The sequence below is a fragment of the Mesocricetus auratus genome, unplaced genomic scaffold (assembly GCF_017639785.1).
Source record: "Mesocricetus auratus isolate SY011 unplaced genomic scaffold, BCM_Maur_2.0 Super-Scaffold_100006, whole genome shotgun sequence".
NCBI classification, from domain to species: Eukaryota; Metazoa; Chordata; class Mammalia; order Rodentia; family Cricetidae; genus Mesocricetus; species Mesocricetus auratus.
In genome coordinates this window covers 41,625,804-41,646,492 of record NW_024429190.1, presented here as the reverse complement: position 1 = coordinate 41,646,492, position 20,689 = coordinate 41,625,804, and the positions used below count along the sequence as shown (strand labels likewise).

Below are 20,689 nucleotides of genomic sequence, written 5' to 3'. Positions count from 1 at the left end.
TCAAGCCTTCCTGACACAATTGCCTTTCCCCTCTAACTGTAAACCAGAACAAATCTTCTTAACTTGCTTCTTATCAGGTATTTGGTCACAGTGACAAGAAAAGTAAATATTATACCATCCGCACAGGAGTACTATTATATGTTAGGTCCTTGGCATACGTAACATGGTTTTTGAGGGAGTTAATATATGAATGAACAAAATATCCTCACAAGCAGGAAATAAATAGACAAAAGTTATAAATAATGTTCGCTTTTGAGGAGCCTCATGGTACATTAACATTATACCTTGTGATTACTTGTGTGCAAATATGTGTGACTATGTATACTCACACAACATATACTGATCGCCTGATGACACACTGTGTGTTTGAGATGCTTATTTTTTAAATATTCTTGAAGTATAAAATACACTCAAATTGTATTTGTCCTGTAACAATCACTATGCTCTTTAGAACTTCCCAGGGTACTAGGATGGACTTGTTTGTGGTGGAGGATAAATGTTAGTATATTTTAAACTGGACTCATTTAAGGGGAAAGTGTGTTCACATTGTTTGCTCTAAGTAGTACTTAACATTATAGCTTCTTCTATTTATGAAAATTAAGCCACAGTATTTATTCCGTTAAAAGTATTTACTGTTTTCCTTCTGTGGGCACTTCTACTTAGTGAAAGGTAACACATTTTGATTATGCCTAGCCAAGCTGGAGGTTTTTTCTTATTCCAAACTTTGAGGAAGTAGTCTGTTCTCACTAAACAAAGGTCATGGTTTCAATTCCCATTTAGGTGTACATTCATTACAAAAGAGGAGAAACGCTTCCTAAACCACATAATCTTTCTCAGGCCCAAGGAACTTATTGCAGAGGCTTTTTGTAAAAGCTATGGCCAAGAGTGAGAATCTGGAAAGCCCTGTACAAACCCACCCAGGAGAAAAGGAAAGTACAGATGGCATATTGATAGTGAAGTAGTATACGAAAAGCAGCAGATATTTTAAGGCATTTTATCTTCAACATGATGGTGTAGTTTCAGAATGATAGGTTTCAAGGTTGGACAATTTTAAGATTAGTAGAAATGACCTCATTGGTATAGTAATTCATAAACACTCTGAAATTGTGCTATGTATCAGATGCGTGGCAGAGTTGAGTAGAAAACTTGTTAAGTCTGCATTTTCATTTATGTCTTCCCAGATGGAGAAACAATGTCCTCTAGGAGAGATGACTTCTCCTAAATTTGACCAAGAGAGGAGAAGGAGGGAAGAAAGAAGGAAAGAAAGAAAGAAAGAAAGAAAGAAAGAAAGAAAGAAGAGGGATAGGAAGGAAAGAAGGAAGAAAGGGAGGGTGGGATGGAGGGGGGAGATTCAGAAATATTCAGAAAGCAGTTTCACAATATATTTTATTTAGGGAAACACTAGTGTGTTCCCCAGTTGGGCAATGTCTTTTCTAGCCATGTTCCTTTGATCAACTTTATATTATGAAGTCTCTATTCCTTCCTATGGAATGGAGTTAACATCTAATTATAGAGCAGTTGGTTGATTATCTCCAAAATAGTAGGGGTAGTAGCACTATTGAACCAGTAGGTATCTTGCCTAGCAGGTCAGTATTGCAGCAAAGATGGTCTTTAGCTAAGACCATTGGTGAGTTTACTTTCCTAGCAACTTGAATAGCACCTTCCAGCATTATGAATTCTAGCTAGCAGAGAGAGAGAGAGAGAGAAAGAGAGAGAGAGAGATCCCACTCAGTTCCATCTGGATCTCTTTGTTCTATAACCAGAGCATGTATGTCTCTTCAGGTTAAAGTTTTATTATCATGTTCTGTTTGGGGTGGTGGGGAACTAGAGCAATGGCAATAGATTGCACTGTTCTAGAGCCTCTGAGTCCTCTCTGGCCAACAAAACATAGTGAGGTATTCCACATCTTATTCAGGTTTTGCCTAAAAACCCATTGCTTCATAGAACAGAATTAATCTTCCATAGAGGAAAGTTACCTCCATTCCAAACTTTTGTAAACTTACTTTTTAATTGTATGCATCAAAGTCTAGACCTTTACATACATACGTACATACATACATTCATACATGTAACATACATACGTACATACCTACATTCATACATGTAACATACATACGTACATACATACATTCATACATTCATACATGTAACATACATACGTACATACATACATTCATACATGTAACATACATACGTACATACCTACATTCATACATGTATCTTTAGCTTTTGGCAGCCACTATTTCGCTAATCCCACTTAAGTTTTATTAAGACTGAAGCAGCACATGCTACTTATTATTTATTTTGTATTTATCAGTCCCCTGCCTGATTGCTCCCCTCCCAGTGCTCCTTTCTTTTCTACTAGTAGATAGTTTTATTTCTACCCATAACTAGTTCTACTTTCAGCATGGGGAAGAGATACAGATTTTTGACGATGGTGGCAATTAATGCAGAGACTCATATTCATTTAAAATGCTGAGAATAAGGGACAAATGGGTCCTCAGTCTTAAACAAGACACACACACACACACACGCACACACGCACACACACATACACACATACACCTACCTCTGAAGGCCCAGAGAACATTGCAGAAGAGAGGTCAAAAGAATTTAACAGACAGAAATGGGGGAAGATGAGTACTCTATTACTGTCATTCAGATCTGACATTGCTCTTGTAAGCATGAGCAGCAGCTATAGACACCTGCATGAGATTGGGCCCTCCAGATTTCCACCATGGATAAAAAGATACTCTGGAGGTGGCCAACAGGAGCAGACAAATGGGTGAGAAGTGGGTGTCAGAGTAGGAGTAGGAGAAGAGCTCCTGACACATTTATGGTGATCACTTATAAACTTCTACAGAAAAAAAATCTATATAAACTCCTAAATTAGCTATCTTGGCTAATCCACCTAATTATTTCAAGAATCATACAGGCCCCAGAGGAAATACAGATAACTGAAAGTTCAATTTATGTCACGTTTGTATTGAAGTTCCTTTTTCTGTACATAACATATCTTTTCTCACTGTCTGACACATTGGCTGTAAAGTCCTGGCGCTTTCTACTAGAAAGTCCTACTGTGCTCGGTCTTGTCTCCCTCTGATCATGCCATAGCTGCAGAATAAGAACACAGCTCCCTGGCAGAAATAGGCTCAATTAAGCAGTCTGGGGAGCAGCCATCATGTATATTTTCCACTCCAAATCTTTATGTATATATGCAGATCAACTCCTCAGTCTGACAGGCAAGGGCTCATACAATTAAGCTCTAAAATACTAATATGAGAAAGTGTGAGTGTTCCATCGAGTCCACAGTTGCGATCCTCAGGGAAGATAATGGGAGCAGTGTGTACTGCAACTCTCCCATGTCATCACACAAATTTAGTGCCTGGTCTGAGTCAGACTCTGTTCTCAGAATTTAGGACAGGACCTGGCCAGGACAGACTAGGTCTAAGTACAGCAAATAAATTTACAGAGTGTTACAGGTTAAAGACGACTAGTAGATGGAAAATACGGACTATAATTAGCATGTGGGCAGGGATTGAATGTTAAAAACCAACCTGTAGTTGGAGAACATTCAAACTCTTCCTTTCTAGGTACTCTGAAACAATGTTTGAGGTGATGGCTATGTTAATTATTGCAACTTGATTACTTGATCATTACATTCTATGTATATGTCAAAAAACTCTGTTTAATAAACATGTGTATTTCTTGGTAGTTTCTGGTGGTGATTGAACCCATTACCTCACATGTGCTAAGCATATCCTCTATCACTCAGTTATATCCCAGGCAATCTGTAAAATGTTGTTTCTATTAGACTCAAAATAGGAGCTAGACAGACTGCTCAGTGAGCAAAGGAAAGAACAAACTTCTGCAAATTGTCTCCAGACAATTTATATATTTATATATTCACACAGGCATATACCACACACAATATATATATATATATTAATAGTAAAATCAAATTTAAAGTATGTATACTCTTTATTGGAGGGAAATTATAAATTAACATTGAGGCTACTTCGGTTTGACTGGTGTCCATGGCATGTTATTTGCTAACTTTTTCAAACAGTCTGTCTTCATGCTTTCCTTTTTCGACCTGTCCTACAATTTTTAGGGAGAATCTAGATACCAGCAGTTCTATCCTGTTTTCTGGACTAAGAATAGAAGTTTTATCTGCTAAATGGCAACAACACAGAGGTTGCAGAACACCTGGGGAACAGATTTCCTGCACTGGAGTCCTTCCTCTACACTTAGTTGTAGGACCTCAGACAACTTGACTGAACATGCTCTGTCTCCACTTCCAGTAACAAAGAACAATGCATTTCCATCAAAAGAGTCTGTGAAGATTTAATGACACAGTGCATGGAAAAGCATTTAAAGGGATTTCTGTATTTTAGAAATTCTGGTAATGGCTTTCATTGAAATGTGAATTTCTGCTAAGATGTTTCTATCATGTTATCAATCAAATGCACCCATTTCCTTCCGGTAAGCCACTTTTCCCTTCATGTCTGGTGGTTACATTGCCAAGAACAAAAACAGTTTAAAAAGAAGTGATGTAATCACTACAACGGGATTACTGTTTTCAGCTTCCTGAGATGCTAGTTTCATCTTCTGAACAACTATTAATGCATAATCAATTATAATCTTATAATGAAGTTTTAAATACATGTTTTACATACTCCATTAGGGTTACATTCATTTAGGAAACAACTATTCCACAGAGAATTTGAGATTTATATTTCAATGTAGCAGTTACTTAAAGAAAAATAAAATTGATTTATAGAATGTGTTATTTAATCTGATAAAACCATAATATTACACATATGCCATCTCATCATTATAAACAAATCATGATTCATTCCATATCTCTTTAATGGATCTATCTGTCACAGGATGTTTCCTTTGAGACATATCTTACATGTCTGAGGATAGCCATGGTGGACAGTAGCTACCATTCCTGACAACACAGATTCTGACTACATTTTGTTTGCATAGTTCTGCATTTATGATAACAAATAGAAGAGCCCACCTCTTTCAGAAAACAGTTAATATTTGTTATTTAAGGACAGGTCAAAGGCTGGCTGTGATGGTTCACACCTGTAACCCTAGCACTTGGGATTTAAGCAAGAGGATTTGGAGTTCAAGGACATCCTCAGCTACGTAGTGAGTTTATGTATAATCTGAGAAACATGACACCTAAAAATTGTAAAAAAAAATGTGTATATGGAAAACATGTTTTGAGATTCAAAGCACAGAAGGTAAGAACAGAAAAATATTAATGTATCTTTCTTTAAAAGTAACAAGTGTCTTTTTGCAAGACAGTAGTATGAATTTTCAGCATTATTTCCCATTAAGAATAGAGGTTGCCGGGCAGTGTTGGCGCACGCCTTTAATCCCAGCACTCGGGAGGCAGAGGCAGGCGAATCACTGTGAGTTCAAAGCCGGGCTGGAGTGATAGCCTCCAAAACAATACAGAGAAACCCTGTCTCGTAAAAACAAAACAAAAAACAAACAAACAAAAAAAAGAATAGAGGTTAAGTGAGGCAGTGGTGGCACACAGCTTTAATTCCAGCACTTGGGAGGAACAGGCTGGCATATCTCTGTGAGTTTGAGACCAGGCTGGTCTACAAGAGCTAGTTCCTGGAAGGCTTCAAAGTTACACAAGGAAACTCTATCTCAGAAAAAAAAATAGAGGTCGGTTATACTTATTCATGGAAAGAAATTACTTTTACAATAATAAAATGTTTATATGTTTGACTTTTCTGGAAAATAATTTAATCGGATTTTCTGGCATGAGGTAGACTATTAGATATGAATATCTTGTAATAATAAACATGCTGAACTAATTGATTTGTCTTGGTGAGGTTATTTTGATGTTAGTCCCACGTTCAGAATGCTCTGTCATTCAAGAACAGTCTGAAGTACACTCAGTGTGAGATGTAGTTACAGAAAATGAATGGCATTGTTTGTACAGTCATTAACAATTTGATGTGAAGAACAAGTCAACATCCATTGCTCTAGTTAAAAAACTAACATCAGCAAAGGCAAACCCAATGCATGTTCCATTGCTCTAGAATTGGACCTACCTACTCCCTCTTATCAGATTTATTGTTATTATGTTTTTTAATCTTCTGTATCCATTGGCTTGCAGAACTGATTGTAACAGGGAATTATGAAGAAGCAACAAAAGTTGGTAGGCAGAAACTTACCTTTGGCAGTTTCAAAGGTAATTTACAAACTGGTGACTGGTAAAGATTTTCAGGAAGGGATTGATCCAAGTTGGGGACAATCTTCTCTCTTGGTATTTTATAGACCACAATGGTGCCTTTATAATGGGGGCAGCTATAGTTCCCAAATTCATCCACCTCTTTGATGTGGAGTTCTAGCCTGGGTTTCCTTTGTAGGTGGAAAATGAGTTTGTAGTCTTTCTCATAATCCTTCCCATTGCCTAGAAAGGAGATGCATTCGTCACCAATAAGATAATTGATTTGCTTCAAATTTTGAAAATCCCAATGACCTTTCCTTTATCAAATCTCATTAAAGTGTCCTGCTTGCTGTCACCCCTTGTGGACACATCACCTTACAGCAACAGTAAATTATTGTAGATTAGGCCACATATTCTTTGGAAGCTCCTACAGGGAACAATTTTTGCTTTTCTTTTTCTTCTCCATGATTTTCTAGCAAGAAACTTTTGGAAGTATTCATGTTTTATAGTATTTATGACTTCACATTGGATATTTTAGTACTGCATTCTCCTGGGATATGTGATTGCTTAACTGTAAATTAAAATTAAATTAAAGACCATATAAAATGCAACTCTTTGACCTCTCAGATGGCTCAACAGGTAGAGGTGCTTCCTTCAACCCCTAGATCCCACATGATAGAAGGAGAGAACAAACCCCTGCAAGTTGTCATCACACACACACACACACACACACACACACACACACACACACACCCCTAAATGTTCAAAAATGCAACTTCTCAGTCACTCTACCATGCTGGATGACTATGCTCAGTGGCTACCACAACAGTCTCTCAGCTTCTTTAGTCTGGTTTGGTTGTTTGGCTTTGGTTTTTCAAGACAAGGTCTCTCTGTATAGCCTTGGCTTTCCTGGAACTCACTCTATAGGCCAGGTTGGCCTTGAACTTAGAGATTCATGCCTCTGCCTCTGCCTCTAATGCTTGGATTAAAAGTGTGTGCCACTACTGCCCAGCTGATGGCTCCCTTAGTAAAGAGAACAGAAATGTTTACTCAAATATAGAAAAAGACAATGCTATCATGGAACTTTCAAATAGAATAGTTATTAGATTTGTTGAAATTATTAAGGATATATGGTGATGATGCTCTGAAAACAAAGGCATAGCTAAGTCTGTTCTTCAAAAATAACGAAGCATTTTGAATAGGAGTTTCCACTTTTGCAGGTTTTAGGGCCTCATATTGCACCAGTAGAAGAGATACTGTTGCTTCCTAAAACAGTGCCTACCTGCATCACCACTGAAGCATCTTTAGGAGGTTCTGGCAGAGTAGCCGAGGTGGCATGCTTGGGATGTAAATGTGTAGTGTCAAGTCCAGCCTATACCATTTATTGACATGGTAACATCTGCCCAGTGCTCTCAACTTGGGGAACCTTGAGGCCCTTAACTTCCTCATCTTTAAAACAGAAGAAACAGTGATTGCCCTCTAAGATTATCCTTAAAAATGACCTAATGTAATATAAATAAAACAATTACCCCAATTAGTGGTACATATAAAATGCTGGAGAGATGACAGCATGGTAGCAAATGGTGAGAAAGAAGGATTCTGCTGTTATACTGCATCTGTATGCTAAACAAAACAGTTGCACTTTGACTAAAATGCCAAACAGCAGTTCTGCTCTCTAGGAACCCATAATGGTGGTGGTCCTCTGCCATCTCTCACAGAATGAATGCTTTCTCTTTTGCCTGGGGGAAAGAATTCACTAAAAGATTTAGACAATATTGCTGATTCCCTGCTGTGACGGCTGAAAAGCATTTTGGTAAATTTCTGAACACTTAAAAACAGGAATAGACCGGTTTTCAGTTATAGAAAGAACAGGCATGATCCCCTTTATATGAGATTGTGTTTTGACAATCTGGCTCCTTGTGTTAAGCAGACCTCTATGAAGACAATGATTTATGGGGGCAGGGGTGTGTTTCTTAAGAAGATTTCATGTTAGCATTTTTCCCCACAGTTCTCCCTCCCACCCCTCCTCCAAATTCCCTCACCTCCTCCCACCCTCCCTTACCTTCCCCTGGCCCACCTCCAGTCCACTCTTCCTCACAGGTAAGAGCTCCTATAAGGAGTCAACATAGTCTGGTACAATAGACAACCTGCATTTTTTAAAGACAAACTTGGACACAGAATTGTGTTGAGACAGTCTGAAAATGTACAACAATCTGGAGTATTATTCATAGGGTATTAGGTATTATGAGACTATGGAGAAGGGGTTGAGCATAAACATCACAGAAGCAGAATACAAGCAAGGATAAAGACAAGAGAGCATAAAGGACACCCTGAGATTAGAGGCACAGTCCTTCCTCTCCAACCATCTCAGCTCTTTCCTAACTCTGGTTAGGCATTTGCTCAGAACTACCTGCTGGAACCACCATAGCAGAGGTTTTAAAAATAGAGCTTTGTCCTCTCACTGATAACTCTAACTTCATGGTTGTGAAATGAATAGCCATCATCCTAGAATAACATCATATTACTAGATGCATGTTAGCATTTTTAATGATAAATTATTTTTGTGTGAATAAAATGTGATCTACATTGTAAATGAAAGCTTTCAGATCCCTCAAGTAATGCCTGGTTAGGTCTCTGTTTCTTGCCCCAAGAATTATCAGAAGAAACATCAGTATGTTGATAGTAATAAACTATGACTTAGGAATTTTCTTTTTTTTTAAGTCTCTTCTTTGTGAAATTTATAATTACTTGTAAGTGATGATTAATTTGCAGGATACAAGGATTTGGAAGTAAGTCTACAATGGTTAAGTTCAGATCTAGACTTTGCAAACCTATCATTGCCATCAAACACCTTTTTAAAACTCACAGTATCTGTAGTGAAGCTCTAAAAGTCACATCAGTAAATTAAACAGGCATGCAATTAGTGGGGATTTATCAGTAACAGATGGTTGATCTTATAAACAACTGGAATATATATTCTTTTAAATGTGAGCTTGCAATGTTGCTAAGAGAGAACACTCTATTTTGAGGGCCATCACTCTAATAAAAAAGAACAAAGGATTAAAAAACGAAGGACTTTGGGAGCCCATTCCAATTAGAGGGATACTCTCTCAGCCTAGATACATGGGGGAGGGGCTAGGTCCTGCCCTAAATGATGTGACAGTTTTTGATGATCCCCCCATGGAGGGCCTCATCATCCTTGGGTAGTAGGATGAGGGATTGGTGGGGTGCATGGGAGGATGGGAGGGAGAGGGAACTAGAATTGATATGTAAAATAAGATTGCAATTTAAATTAAAATTTATAAAAAATGAAATTTAAAAAGCCAAAATAGTAAAAAAAAACATAAAAGAAAAACACAGTATTTTTCCTCTTCCGATGACACATACAAAGAGGTAAAAATGAAAGTGACATTTCAAACTCAGAGAAGGACAGCTTTGACTAGCTGACCTTTGGGGAGTGTTTCCCCTTTCTCACCATGTAAGACACACAGTCCCTAGGAGAGAAGTGAGATAACCACTATTGGACAAATACTTGCCATGTCAAAACACTATTTATATTTTGTGAATAACCAGAGGTTTCTTCTAGCAATGCATATTCTTCTCAGAAATGAGAACTAAATGTTTTTTATTGATGTCATAGGCAGTACACATACATGAATGAGAGTTTTCATTAGAAAAGTCAGATGAGGAAGTGGAAGTGCCAGCTACACGAGGAACCAAAATATACCAAGAGAAACAGAGTCTCTGGGTATTTTTGTGATTCTTACCCACTATCCACAGCTTCTTCTCGAAGGTCTGTCAAAGACTCACAGAAATAGCTCAGTTACAGAAATAGCCCATTAACTGTTCTCTTGCATTTAACCCGCACCTTGCAGCTTATTCTCAACAGAGTTGTGATCTAGCTTGAGTCGTGTTACCCTGTGGACCACTCATCTCAAATGGTATCAGGCACAATCTTTGCAATGGCCCTAGGAAGGGTCAGTCTTCATCTCCCATTACCTTTCCTCATGCCTTATGATCCTGTTTTCTTAGCCTTTGCTGGTCCTCAAGCACACAATTTGTATGCACTTTTAATCCCTGTGCGTGAGACAAACTTCCTCAGATGGGATTAATGCTCATTCTCTCATGTCCTTAGAGAATTATATAAATGTCACCTACATAATGTGTTCTTCCATGATCATTGTTTAAAATCCTAACTCTGCCTCTTCTTTGTCTTTTTCCTTTTTTGGTTTTTCTGCAGTACATTTTTAGGCCAGCATTATATTGTATATTGTAGTGACTTAGTTACTTACTTTGTCTTGTCTGTAGATGACAATATACATAATAGTAGGCAAGTTTTATAGAGTGAATAGAAAATGGTTAATTTAATATGCTACCCAAGGTCATAGCAGCTTCACTTCCCAGAGTTAAAGGGCATAAGACACTGACAACATGTTTAAAGCAACAGACTTGCAGAGAGTCTTTCTAGACATTAGGATTAAGACTAAGGTATCATTATAGAAAACCTTCTCCAAGAAATTGCTAGCATTTTCTGGATTTTGTTTGCACTAAAAGGGGTCTTAAGGAGCATGCATCAAAAAGTGTAAGTGCTGTATCAACAGCTCTGACAGAGAATAAAAGCATGCTCTAGGTCTAACAGACAAATGATGAAAATCAAGACACAGAAACATCCCTTTGATTTCATCTCAGAAGTAGGAACAGTGTTTATTTCTCATGAAACTTTCTCATGAGTCATCTGTGTTGTATCTGTAGGGCAGAATACTTTGGGGTTCTTAATGGACAGTCATCTAAATTCAATAATGAATTAATGAATTTACATACCATTAATCCATTCAACCATCACAATTACTAGTACAATGCTAAGACCTTTGTTTTCATTTGTAATCCTAGAGGTCCTTCTATCTGCCCTGTATTAATCTAGGTCATGGGGGTTACATGGTGCCCCCAACAAGACTGCCCACTTCCAAGGAGAGTATACAGAAACTGGCATTAAATAAGTAAATAGAAAGTGTCGTCTATATCAGGAGACACAAAAGAAAAGGTGAATATCTGTGAAATTAAAATAAGGCTCCTAAAGAAAATGTTATGATAAGGGAGAATAAGGAATACTTCTTTGAACATAAGAAGATGAAATAGGGCCAGGTGGTGGTGGCGCACGCCTTTAATCCCAGCAGTCGGGAGGTAGAGACAGACAGATCTCTGTGAGTTTGAAACCAGCCTGGTCTACAAGAGCTAGTTCCAGGACAGCCTCCAAAGCCACAGAGAAACCTTGTCTTGAAAACCAAAACAACAACAACAACAACAACAACAAAGATGAAATAGGAGACATTAGAGTGGGAGAGAAGTAGGAGTGGAGATGAGGGCCCAGCAAGCAGAGAACACCTGAAGTTATCTCCTTCACCTTTACAGGTTCTGATGGAGTGATAAGTGTCAATTCTTAATGGAGAGTCATGTTTCTCCTAGATCCAGAAAATTCCAGTGAAGATCTAGTATGAGCAAAAATCTCCAGAAAAAGGACAATAGAAAGAGTATGGGCATCTCACCTACCTTTGAATGAAGATGAGATCATCTCCATCCTTTATAGACAGGCTAGCATGCACGCTGCCAGTCTTTAGGCTGTCTTAGTTTATCAGCCAAGACAACAGGTTCCCTGCCTGTGAAGACAGCAGCTCAGTCCTGTTTAGGAGAGTAGGTGAACATAGCTGCCTTTTCAGTATTACAGAAAAATCATTTGCATCATGAGTTTGAGTGGAGTACTTCTGAGTTCTGACTCTTTAGAGAGTTTCCTCGGGTGTGTAGTGTGGTTGTTGCTTCAGAACTTAAATAGGAAGGCATTGTTCCCATTCTTCCTTTCTCCTCTCTTCCAATGTCTGAGATGTTGTATGTAAGGGTGGAAAAGATAATTTAGATTGGGAGATATTGGGTAACATTGGATCTCACTTATCCCAGTGAACTTTTTCTTTGTGAACTACAAATACCATGTGAAGCCTTAGAGTCATTTTCTGAATGAGAGATAGTAGGCATCATGAATTCAATGTTATGCAAGTTAACTTATAAATATACAGAGAGTATTACACCAAGTCAGTGCACATCAAGGTTCCTGGTTCAGAAATCCCCACAAAATCTACCCCTTAGTCACACCCCATCATTATAAGTATACCTTTGATATTTTATTTTACTAAAGGAAAGGAATAGGAAATAGTTGATGAAAAAGAAATGCCCTGATGGTAATTCCTTTGAAGGCCTTCTGTTGTCCTCTTTTAGCTATCTCTTTACTCTTGTTCTTTTTTTCTTCTTTTCACTTCCCCTTTCACTGTCTTCCTCACCTTCCTTAGCGACTCACTTCTCCTCCTCCCCAGAACTTCCCATTGCCATCATCTTGCTCATTTTCTTTAGCACTGTCATAGTTTTATTCATTCACTCTACAGGCATTGAGAGACAGTGTTCTTAGGCTCAGAGGACATCAGACAAGGAAGACATGCTCACTGTCCCATGAACTTTCATTCAAATGAAGAGTGCCTCCTGAGAATATGAATAAAATCCAAACCTAGGAGTCAATAATTTCTGATTTCTAATATGATTTATAATGGGAACAAAAGTAACCCTGGGTAAAGGTGGGAATGAGAAGTCTTCAGAGTATAGCCCACATATAATATTCTTAAGCTCCTTTTGTACCTCAGACCAATTTCCAAATGTAAAATATATTTCTGAGAATATATCTTAAAATATGTAAAATAAAACACATGTCATTTAAAATAAGGAATTACATGGCATACTTCTAAAGCATATCTTTTGGGATTCCACTGACCAATGTTAGCTTCTTGAAGGACACATTAAACAATTTGTAGATAATTTTAGATACAATGAAGGCTAATACAGTTCTATCATAAGAGTAACATGCAGATGTTCCTGGAGTTATGATAGTCACTTTCTTACAAAGGCAACACATTGAAAATATCTTGTCAAAAACACACTTACTATACTTCAAATACTTGACACCATGGCTTAGCAACCACACTACAGAATATTAGGTTTTTACCCTTGAGACTGGGTGGGCAACTAGGGGTTGCAACATCACAGAAAGTATCATTCTGGAAAGAGCTAGGCTGAAGAAAGATCAAAACTCAGAATGTACAACTTCTACTTGAACATGTATTGCTATTGTATATCATCAAGCCAACTTTTCTAACTCAAACCATCATAAGTGAGGGGCCATCTGTCACATGACATGCTTCTCCACAAATTACTATGACTGTGCAGAAACAAATTCATATTGCCAAGAGGATTCAGGGAGTGTTGAGAAGCTAAGGAGTTGCAAAGGGAAGAGATGATGCTAGCTTGAACACAGGGAGCCATCATGAAGAAGACTGTTTCTAAAAGAATGTCACTTTGAATCTGTCCATAAAGACACATGTGCCTCTGTGCAGAAAAAGACTGGTGCCTAGACAGACTACTCTCTAAATATTTCCTGAAATTCTCTAAAGGGAAGTCTTCCTTCGTAATACAAATTTGGGGTGTTAAATCTGAGGTTTGTGGCTTATAGTCTGTAGAATACATGATAATAGTTCCTCATACTTACTTGAGCCAAATATGTTTCCAGTAAACCTTAAAAGAAGTTGTTCTCCTTCTCTTACTTGGAAATGTCTAGATGATTCTGGAAGTCCTCCAAACCCTTCTGAGCGCAAGTTCTTCAGTGCCAGATTTAACTCCTTAGAAGGTACCACTAAAATAACCACTCTATGTGGATTATCCTTCTGGTGTGACAATACAATGCAGGCAGTGATGCTGAGTGAGGCTTCCTCTAAAGACTTCACAAAAGACACCAAGTGGCTGTTGTCCACTGTGGAAGACAACTGTAGCACAATAAACCTGTGCAAAAGAAAGAGGCAAGACCCAAGGGGAATATGAAGCATTCAAACACCACAGACCTAAGGAAAAAGCTACTTTTCTTCATTTTCACTTAAAGCAAGAATTCTGATGATCAACTACCTATATTAACACAGGACTTTAGTGAAATACCAGGCAGTCAAGAAATTAGTTTATATTAATTAAGTTCTTTGTTGTCTTTGTCTGTGTGTTTTGCATACATGTGGTTTGTGTGGACGTAAACATCTGTACATTTGGGTGTGGGGCCACAAGTATGTGCATACCTGTGGAGACTATGTTAGCTGTTTGTATCTCTTCACCTCTTTCCTCCTTATTATTTGAGATAGAATGTCTTATAGAGGGTCTCAGTGAACCTAAGAGAGCTCATCCAGTCCCCTAGACTTGCTGGTCAATGGGTTTCAGAGATCTTCCTGTCTCCGTTCTCAATACTGAAGTTGGAGATGTGAGATATCATGTTAAGGTTTTTGAGTGCTGGGAAGCTTAACTGAGACCCTCTTGTTTTCATGGCAGGAACGTTACCTGAGACCTCTCCCTAGATCTCAAGCTAAATTCTTAAGCACGTTTTTGGTTGTTATTGGGTGGTTTGTTCTTGCTATGTTGCCTATCTAGCCTTGAACTCACAGCAGTCTTCCTCAGTCTTCCTCAGTCTTCCATGTAGTGAGATTGTAAGTGAACACTGCCATATCACCCTCTAAAACATATCCCTCATGTAACCATCCTGTCTCAACTGAACTCTAAAGGTGGTCCCATCTTTTAATTATAGTCATGCATTCTATGTCATTTCAATCAGTGACTGAATGCACCTACCCGGGTGGTACTATAAGAATATAATTGAGCTTAGGAATTCTATTGCTTAGTGATGATGAAGTCATAATTTCACAGTGCAAGCATATTACCCATGTTTGTGGTGATGTTGGTATGAAAAAACCTATTGCCCTGCCAACTGTGTGAAATTGCAACACATATAATTATGTCCAGTACATGATTTTTGGTGATAACAACTGCCTGTTGTATTTATTATTAGTTTGGAATGTATTCTTATCTACATAAGATTTGTTATCCAGAGGGGGTCCAGAACAAGGCACTAATGTCACAGGAGATGACAACTCAAGCTATGTTGTTGCCCCTGAAGACTTTCTAATGGGACAAATAAGGAGGTAAAAGACAGTATTTGGGTGATTCTGATGCAATTTAGACCTAGAATAATGTCCATTTGTGTCTTGAACCTTAACAACAACAACAAAATTTAATGATCCAAATGGAATTGTTTATATCTGTAATTCTAGCAGTAAGGAGGTAGAGGCAGGAGGATTGCCATGAACTTGAGTCCAGCCTTCTCTAAATAGAAATTTCCAGTTAGCAAGATGCTGTCTCAAACACTATGAAGTAAATAAATAAGCAACAATTTGTATGAGGAAAACAGAACTCCACCATTAGCCATGTGACTTATTAGAGGCACATACAGATGAGGTAATAATGGGGCAGTTTACCACACCACTAACCACACCCACTTTAGACATGACTAAAGACGTATACGGACATAGGCGGTGAACTACGTCACTAGCCAGGCCCACTTTTAGGCATGGCTAGGGGCGTTTCGGAGGAAGGTATAAAAGACTGAACAGTGGAAGTCTAGCTCTTTTTTTGCGGTTTTCCGGCTTCCAGTTCGGCGGTGGAAAACTACTTGGATCACCTGGGTTACTTGTTTGGTCTCTTGTGAGTAATTTCTACAATAAATACTTATTTTTACTTTCATTAAGTATATCGTTTATCGTTGCAGCATCAACAATTTAAAATGGAGATGTGCAGAGAAGAAAATGCAAACAAGGGCATATAGAGATGTCTCAGCAGGTAAGATCCGATTCTCTTTGAGCATAGGACTCAAGTTAGATCCCTAGCACTGCTGGTAGGCTGCTCAATTACATCAGTACCCTAAGCCCCAGGGAACCTTACACTCTCTTCTGCACTTTATAAGTCCCCGTACTCTTAAAAAAAAAAGAAAAGAATGTAAAGGAGATGGTTTTATATAGCCAAATAATATGTTTCTGTTTTAAGCTAATTGACAGTACAAAGGTTCTAAAACCCACATTTTAAAAAAATTTTATTAAAATAAAATTATGTCTAACAAACATACATGCATGCTTCACATGTCAATCCCAGCTCTTTCACCCACCCCTCCTCCCTTGTCCCTCCACCAGCTCTCCCCCAGCTCCTCAGTCAATCCCAATATCATTCCCCAGGGAGGGTGAGGCCCTCCCTTGGTGGGGGTCTCCAGAGTCTGTCATTTCATCCAGGGAAGAGTCTAGGCCCTTCCCCATGTGTCAAAGTTGAGAGAGCATCCTCCATGTGGAATGGGCTCCCAAAGTTCATTCGTACACCATGGTAAACACTGATCTACTACCCAAGGACCCAGAGATTTTTGAGGCCTCCTCACTGATGCTACATTCATGGAGTCTGGATCAGTCCACTGTTTGCCTCTCAGCCATCAGTCTGGGGTTCAAGAGCTCCCCCTTGTCTGGTAAGTGGTCTTCAAAACCAACAATTTTTAAATATATGAAAAAATAAAAGTAAGAAATATTGTTATTATTGAAGAAAAATATAATAAATTTAGTCTCTCCAGTGTCAAAGTATTTATAAGTCCTATCAAGGGTAGAGTAACAGCCTTGGTCTTCAGATTCAGTGTTCACTGTCTCACTCAGAACCATTTACTGTCCTGCAAGCTCAATCCTTGGTAAATGCACCATAGAGATATACTTTTTTTCCTGTTTTTTTTAAATTAATTTTTATTTAAATTAAAACAATCTTATTTTACATACCAATCCCACTCCCCTCTCCTTCCCATCTTCCCATTTCCCCCACTCTCTCCCCATCCCAACCCCCATCTACTTCTCAAATAGGATGAGGCTTCCAATGGGGGATCATCAAAGTCTGTCACATCATTTGGGGCAGTACTGGGGCCCTCCCCTCTGTATCTAAGCTGAGAGAGTGTCCTCTCAGAGGATTTTTATTTATTATCAAAAGTTGTTAGTTTAGATAGAGTATTGAGCAAGGAATGACTGTTCCAGAAAGTTAAAACTAGCCCAAGATAAAGTAGTTATCCTCTGAGCCTACAGAATTCCACATTCTCTGCAGTACCGAAATTTCAATTGGTCCCTCAGTCTCAGCAGTCACAGAAATACCATCCAGGAATTTGTTGTTCATAGGAAGACAGCTTCTCTTCAGAAATTTCATTACCATGTCTCAGGACAAAGGGTATTACGTAGCTGCTGGCGGTGTAGAAGCTTTTAAAGGACCTAGAATATCTGCGCACACCTTTATGTTTTAATTATTTTTTTATTTAGGTTAGAAACAATCTTGGTTGACATGCCAATCCCAGCTCCCTCTCCCTCCCCTCCTCCCCCGCACTCACCACCAGGTCCCCCAGTCCCCCAGGCAATCTCCACTCTGATCCCCAATGAGGGTGAGGCACTCCATGGTGGATCTCCAGTAACTGTCATTTCATCCAGGGCAGAGCCTAGGCCCTCCCCCAAGAGTCCCGAATGAGAGAGCCTCCCATATTGTGGCATGGGCACTTAAAGTCTATTTGTGCACCAGGGATAAATACTATCCAAGGCCCCGTAGATTACCTAGGCCTCCTCACTGGGTCAATCCCATGCTTCCTACACAGCCATCAATCTGAATATCCAAGAGCTCTGCTTTGTTCAGGTCAACTGTTTCTGTGGGTTAAACCAGCCCACTCTTAACTCCTTTGCCCATCAGTTCTCTCTTTCTGACACTGGATTCTAAGAGTTCAGTTCAGTGTTTGTCTGTGGGTGTCTGCCTCTGCTTTCATCAGTCACTGGATGAAGGTTCTGTTTTCTAGACTCTCTGTTAGTGGGATTGTAGGCTGACACTCCCCTGATTCATGTCTGAAATCCATAAATGAGTGAGTACATACCATGTTTCTCTTTTTGTGACTGGGTTACCTCACTCAGGATGGTTTCTTCCAGTACCTCCATTTGCCTGCATATTTCAGGATTCCATTGATTTTTCCGCTGAATAGTACTCCATTGTGTAAATGTACCACATTTTCTCTATCCAATCCTCAGCTGAGGGGCATCTAGGTTGTTTGCAATTTCTGGCTATTACAAATAATGCTGCTATGAACATAGCGGAACAGACATCCTTGCTGTATGAATGGGCATCTTTGGGTATATACCTAAGAATGGAATTGCTGGATCTTGTGGTACACTGATTCCTATTTTCCTGAGGAATCTCCATACTAATTTCCAAAGTGGCCGTACAAGTTGGCACTTCCACCAGCAGTGGAGGAGTGTTCACCTTTCTCCACATCCTCTCCAGCATAAACTGTCCTTGGAATTTTTTATTTTAGCCATTCTGACAGGAGTGAGATAGTATCTTAGAGTTGCTTTGATTTGCATTTCCCAGATGGCTAGGGATATTGAGCACTTTCTCAAGTGTCTTTCAGCCATTTTAGTCTCCTCTATTGAGAATTCTCTATTTAGTTCTGTACCCCATATTTTGACTGGATGCTTTGGTGTTTTGGAGACTTGCTTCTTGAGTTCTCTGTACATTTTGGAGATCAGCCCTCTGTCAGATGTGGGGTTAGTGAATATCCAATATGTGGGCTGCCTTTTTATCTTGCTGACTGTGTCCTTTGCCTTACAGAAGCTTCTCAGTTTTAGGAGGTCCCATTTATTAAAGATATGATCTTATCCTAACTTCAATATACTGTACAAATACAGAAGTAATATTTTTTAATTTTATTTTTAAATTTAAGTTAGAAACAAGGTTGCTTCACATGTCAATCCCAGGTCCCTCTCCCTTCCCTCCCCTCCTTCTATGCCCTCCCACCAACCCCCCAATATCCCTTCATTTCCCCAGGGAGGGTGAGGCCCTCCATGTAGGGCAGGGCCTAGACCCTCCCCCAAGGGTCCAGGATGAGAGTGCACTTCACATTGTTGGATGGGCACCCAAAGTCCATTAGTGTGCCAGGGATAAATACTGATCTACTACCCAAGGCCCAATATATTGCCTAAGCCTCCTCATTGACACTCACATTCATGGGGTCTTGATCAGTCCCATGCTGGATTCGCAGCCATCAGTCTGGGATTAAAGAGCTAACCTTTGTCAGGTCTGCTGTTTCTGGGGGTTAAACCAACCTAGTCTTAACACCTTTGTTCATCAGTCTTCCATAGAGGTATAGTTTTAAAGACATTTTTATCCTATATTTTTATTATACTGAAATACATTTTGACAAAGCAGATAGTTTATGTTTAAATCAGCTGCAACCATATATCTTAGATTTATTACAGGCTCTGTCACCAAGTTTTGTGTAATTATGCTGTGTTCTTTGTATGGCAGTGCAATTGTCATGGTTTGAAATTTTTGTTTTTCCATCATTAAATAGAGTCAGGCTATAGAAAAGTATCAAAGTAAACTTCAAAACATGGAAGCAGACTATGTTCAAAGTAATCTATTTCTTTAACACATGTAGGTGGGGATGAAACACTAACCTCCATTTCTGTGATGTGAGAATTTTCATGATGGATCTTGTTTTGGGTTTAATTGTTCCACCCCAAATTACATGATCAAGTGCTAATGTTAGTTTATATAAATTAAGGTGAGGTCAAAGGGATGACCCTAATGCAGTGTTACTAGTGTGCTCCAAAGGAGGAGTTTTCAACCTAACAAGGAACACTGTGAGAACCAGGATGACCATTTATAAGCTGAGGACAGGCTTTCAGAGGGTTCTTCCTTTGAAGTCCTCAAAGGAAACAAACCCTATATATGCTCTGGTTGGAGACATTGAGTCTCTGAAACTATAAGATCATAAATAAATCTGTGGTGTTTTGTTACCACATTGATCCTCAGAAACTGATACAGATTTCGATCCCCAAATGGAACAAGATAACTCTTGCTTGTTTTCTAGAGAACAGAAACCTTCATTCAGAGCAGCCTTCTCTCACAGGCAAGGACTGTCAGGTGTAGCCATCAAAGTCAACCACCACAACATTCCAGAGCTTCCCTGAGGCAACCGGCTGGGGAAAATCCAACCCATACCAGCTTTCCCATCATCTTCCCTCAATTCCTCTGCTTCTTTCATTCCCTCGTAGAATGTTTCTGAGAGGTCTCCCTCAACCAGTTACTTGCCCTCTCTTCTTACACTGAGTTTCTGGGATTTGGCCTGGGATAATCATAGAGGTAAGGTTGTCATTACAAAATGAAACCTATCTTTAGATGTGTGATTGCCTTTCTTCATGAGTGCCTAATCCTCATGTACCTTAAAACTGTCTAAAACAGTCCTTTAATGGGCCGTCTAGAAAACATGGAAATGAGAAAGCTAAATGAAGGAACTGAAATAACAAATTCAGTTTATATCTACATAATTATGAGATGAGCATAATACGAATGGTTAATTACTATCCTGTGGAATTTAAGAAATGAAGGTGCTGTTTTGAAACTATTTTGGTGTGAAGAGAAACCTATAAAAACAAACCTATGTTGCAAGTAGTTTCGAAAGTCCTACTTAAACTATCACAGGCAAAATTGCAAACAGAGGATCCATGTCAATTGTGGTTTGCCTTTTAAGTACAC

General features: G+C 38.9%; 1 protein-coding gene across 2 annotated transcripts in view; it reads right to left on the bottom strand.

Moving 5' to 3' along the window:
* The window catches only part of Dthd1 (death domain containing 1), a 70,012-nt gene that overhangs the window by 29,057 nt on the left and 20,266 nt on the right, over nucleotides 1-20,689 (bottom strand). For both annotated transcript variants that reach the window (XM_040747095.1, XM_005074390.4), the window contains exons 7-8: nucleotides 13,785-14,074; nucleotides 6,210-6,448 (exon numbers count right to left, since the gene is read on the bottom strand). In XM_040747095.1, coding sequence (XP_040603029.1) covers nucleotides 6,210-6,448; nucleotides 13,785-14,074 — 529 coding nt within the window. The remainder of the gene's footprint in view (nucleotides 1-6,209; nucleotides 6,449-13,784; nucleotides 14,075-20,689) is intronic.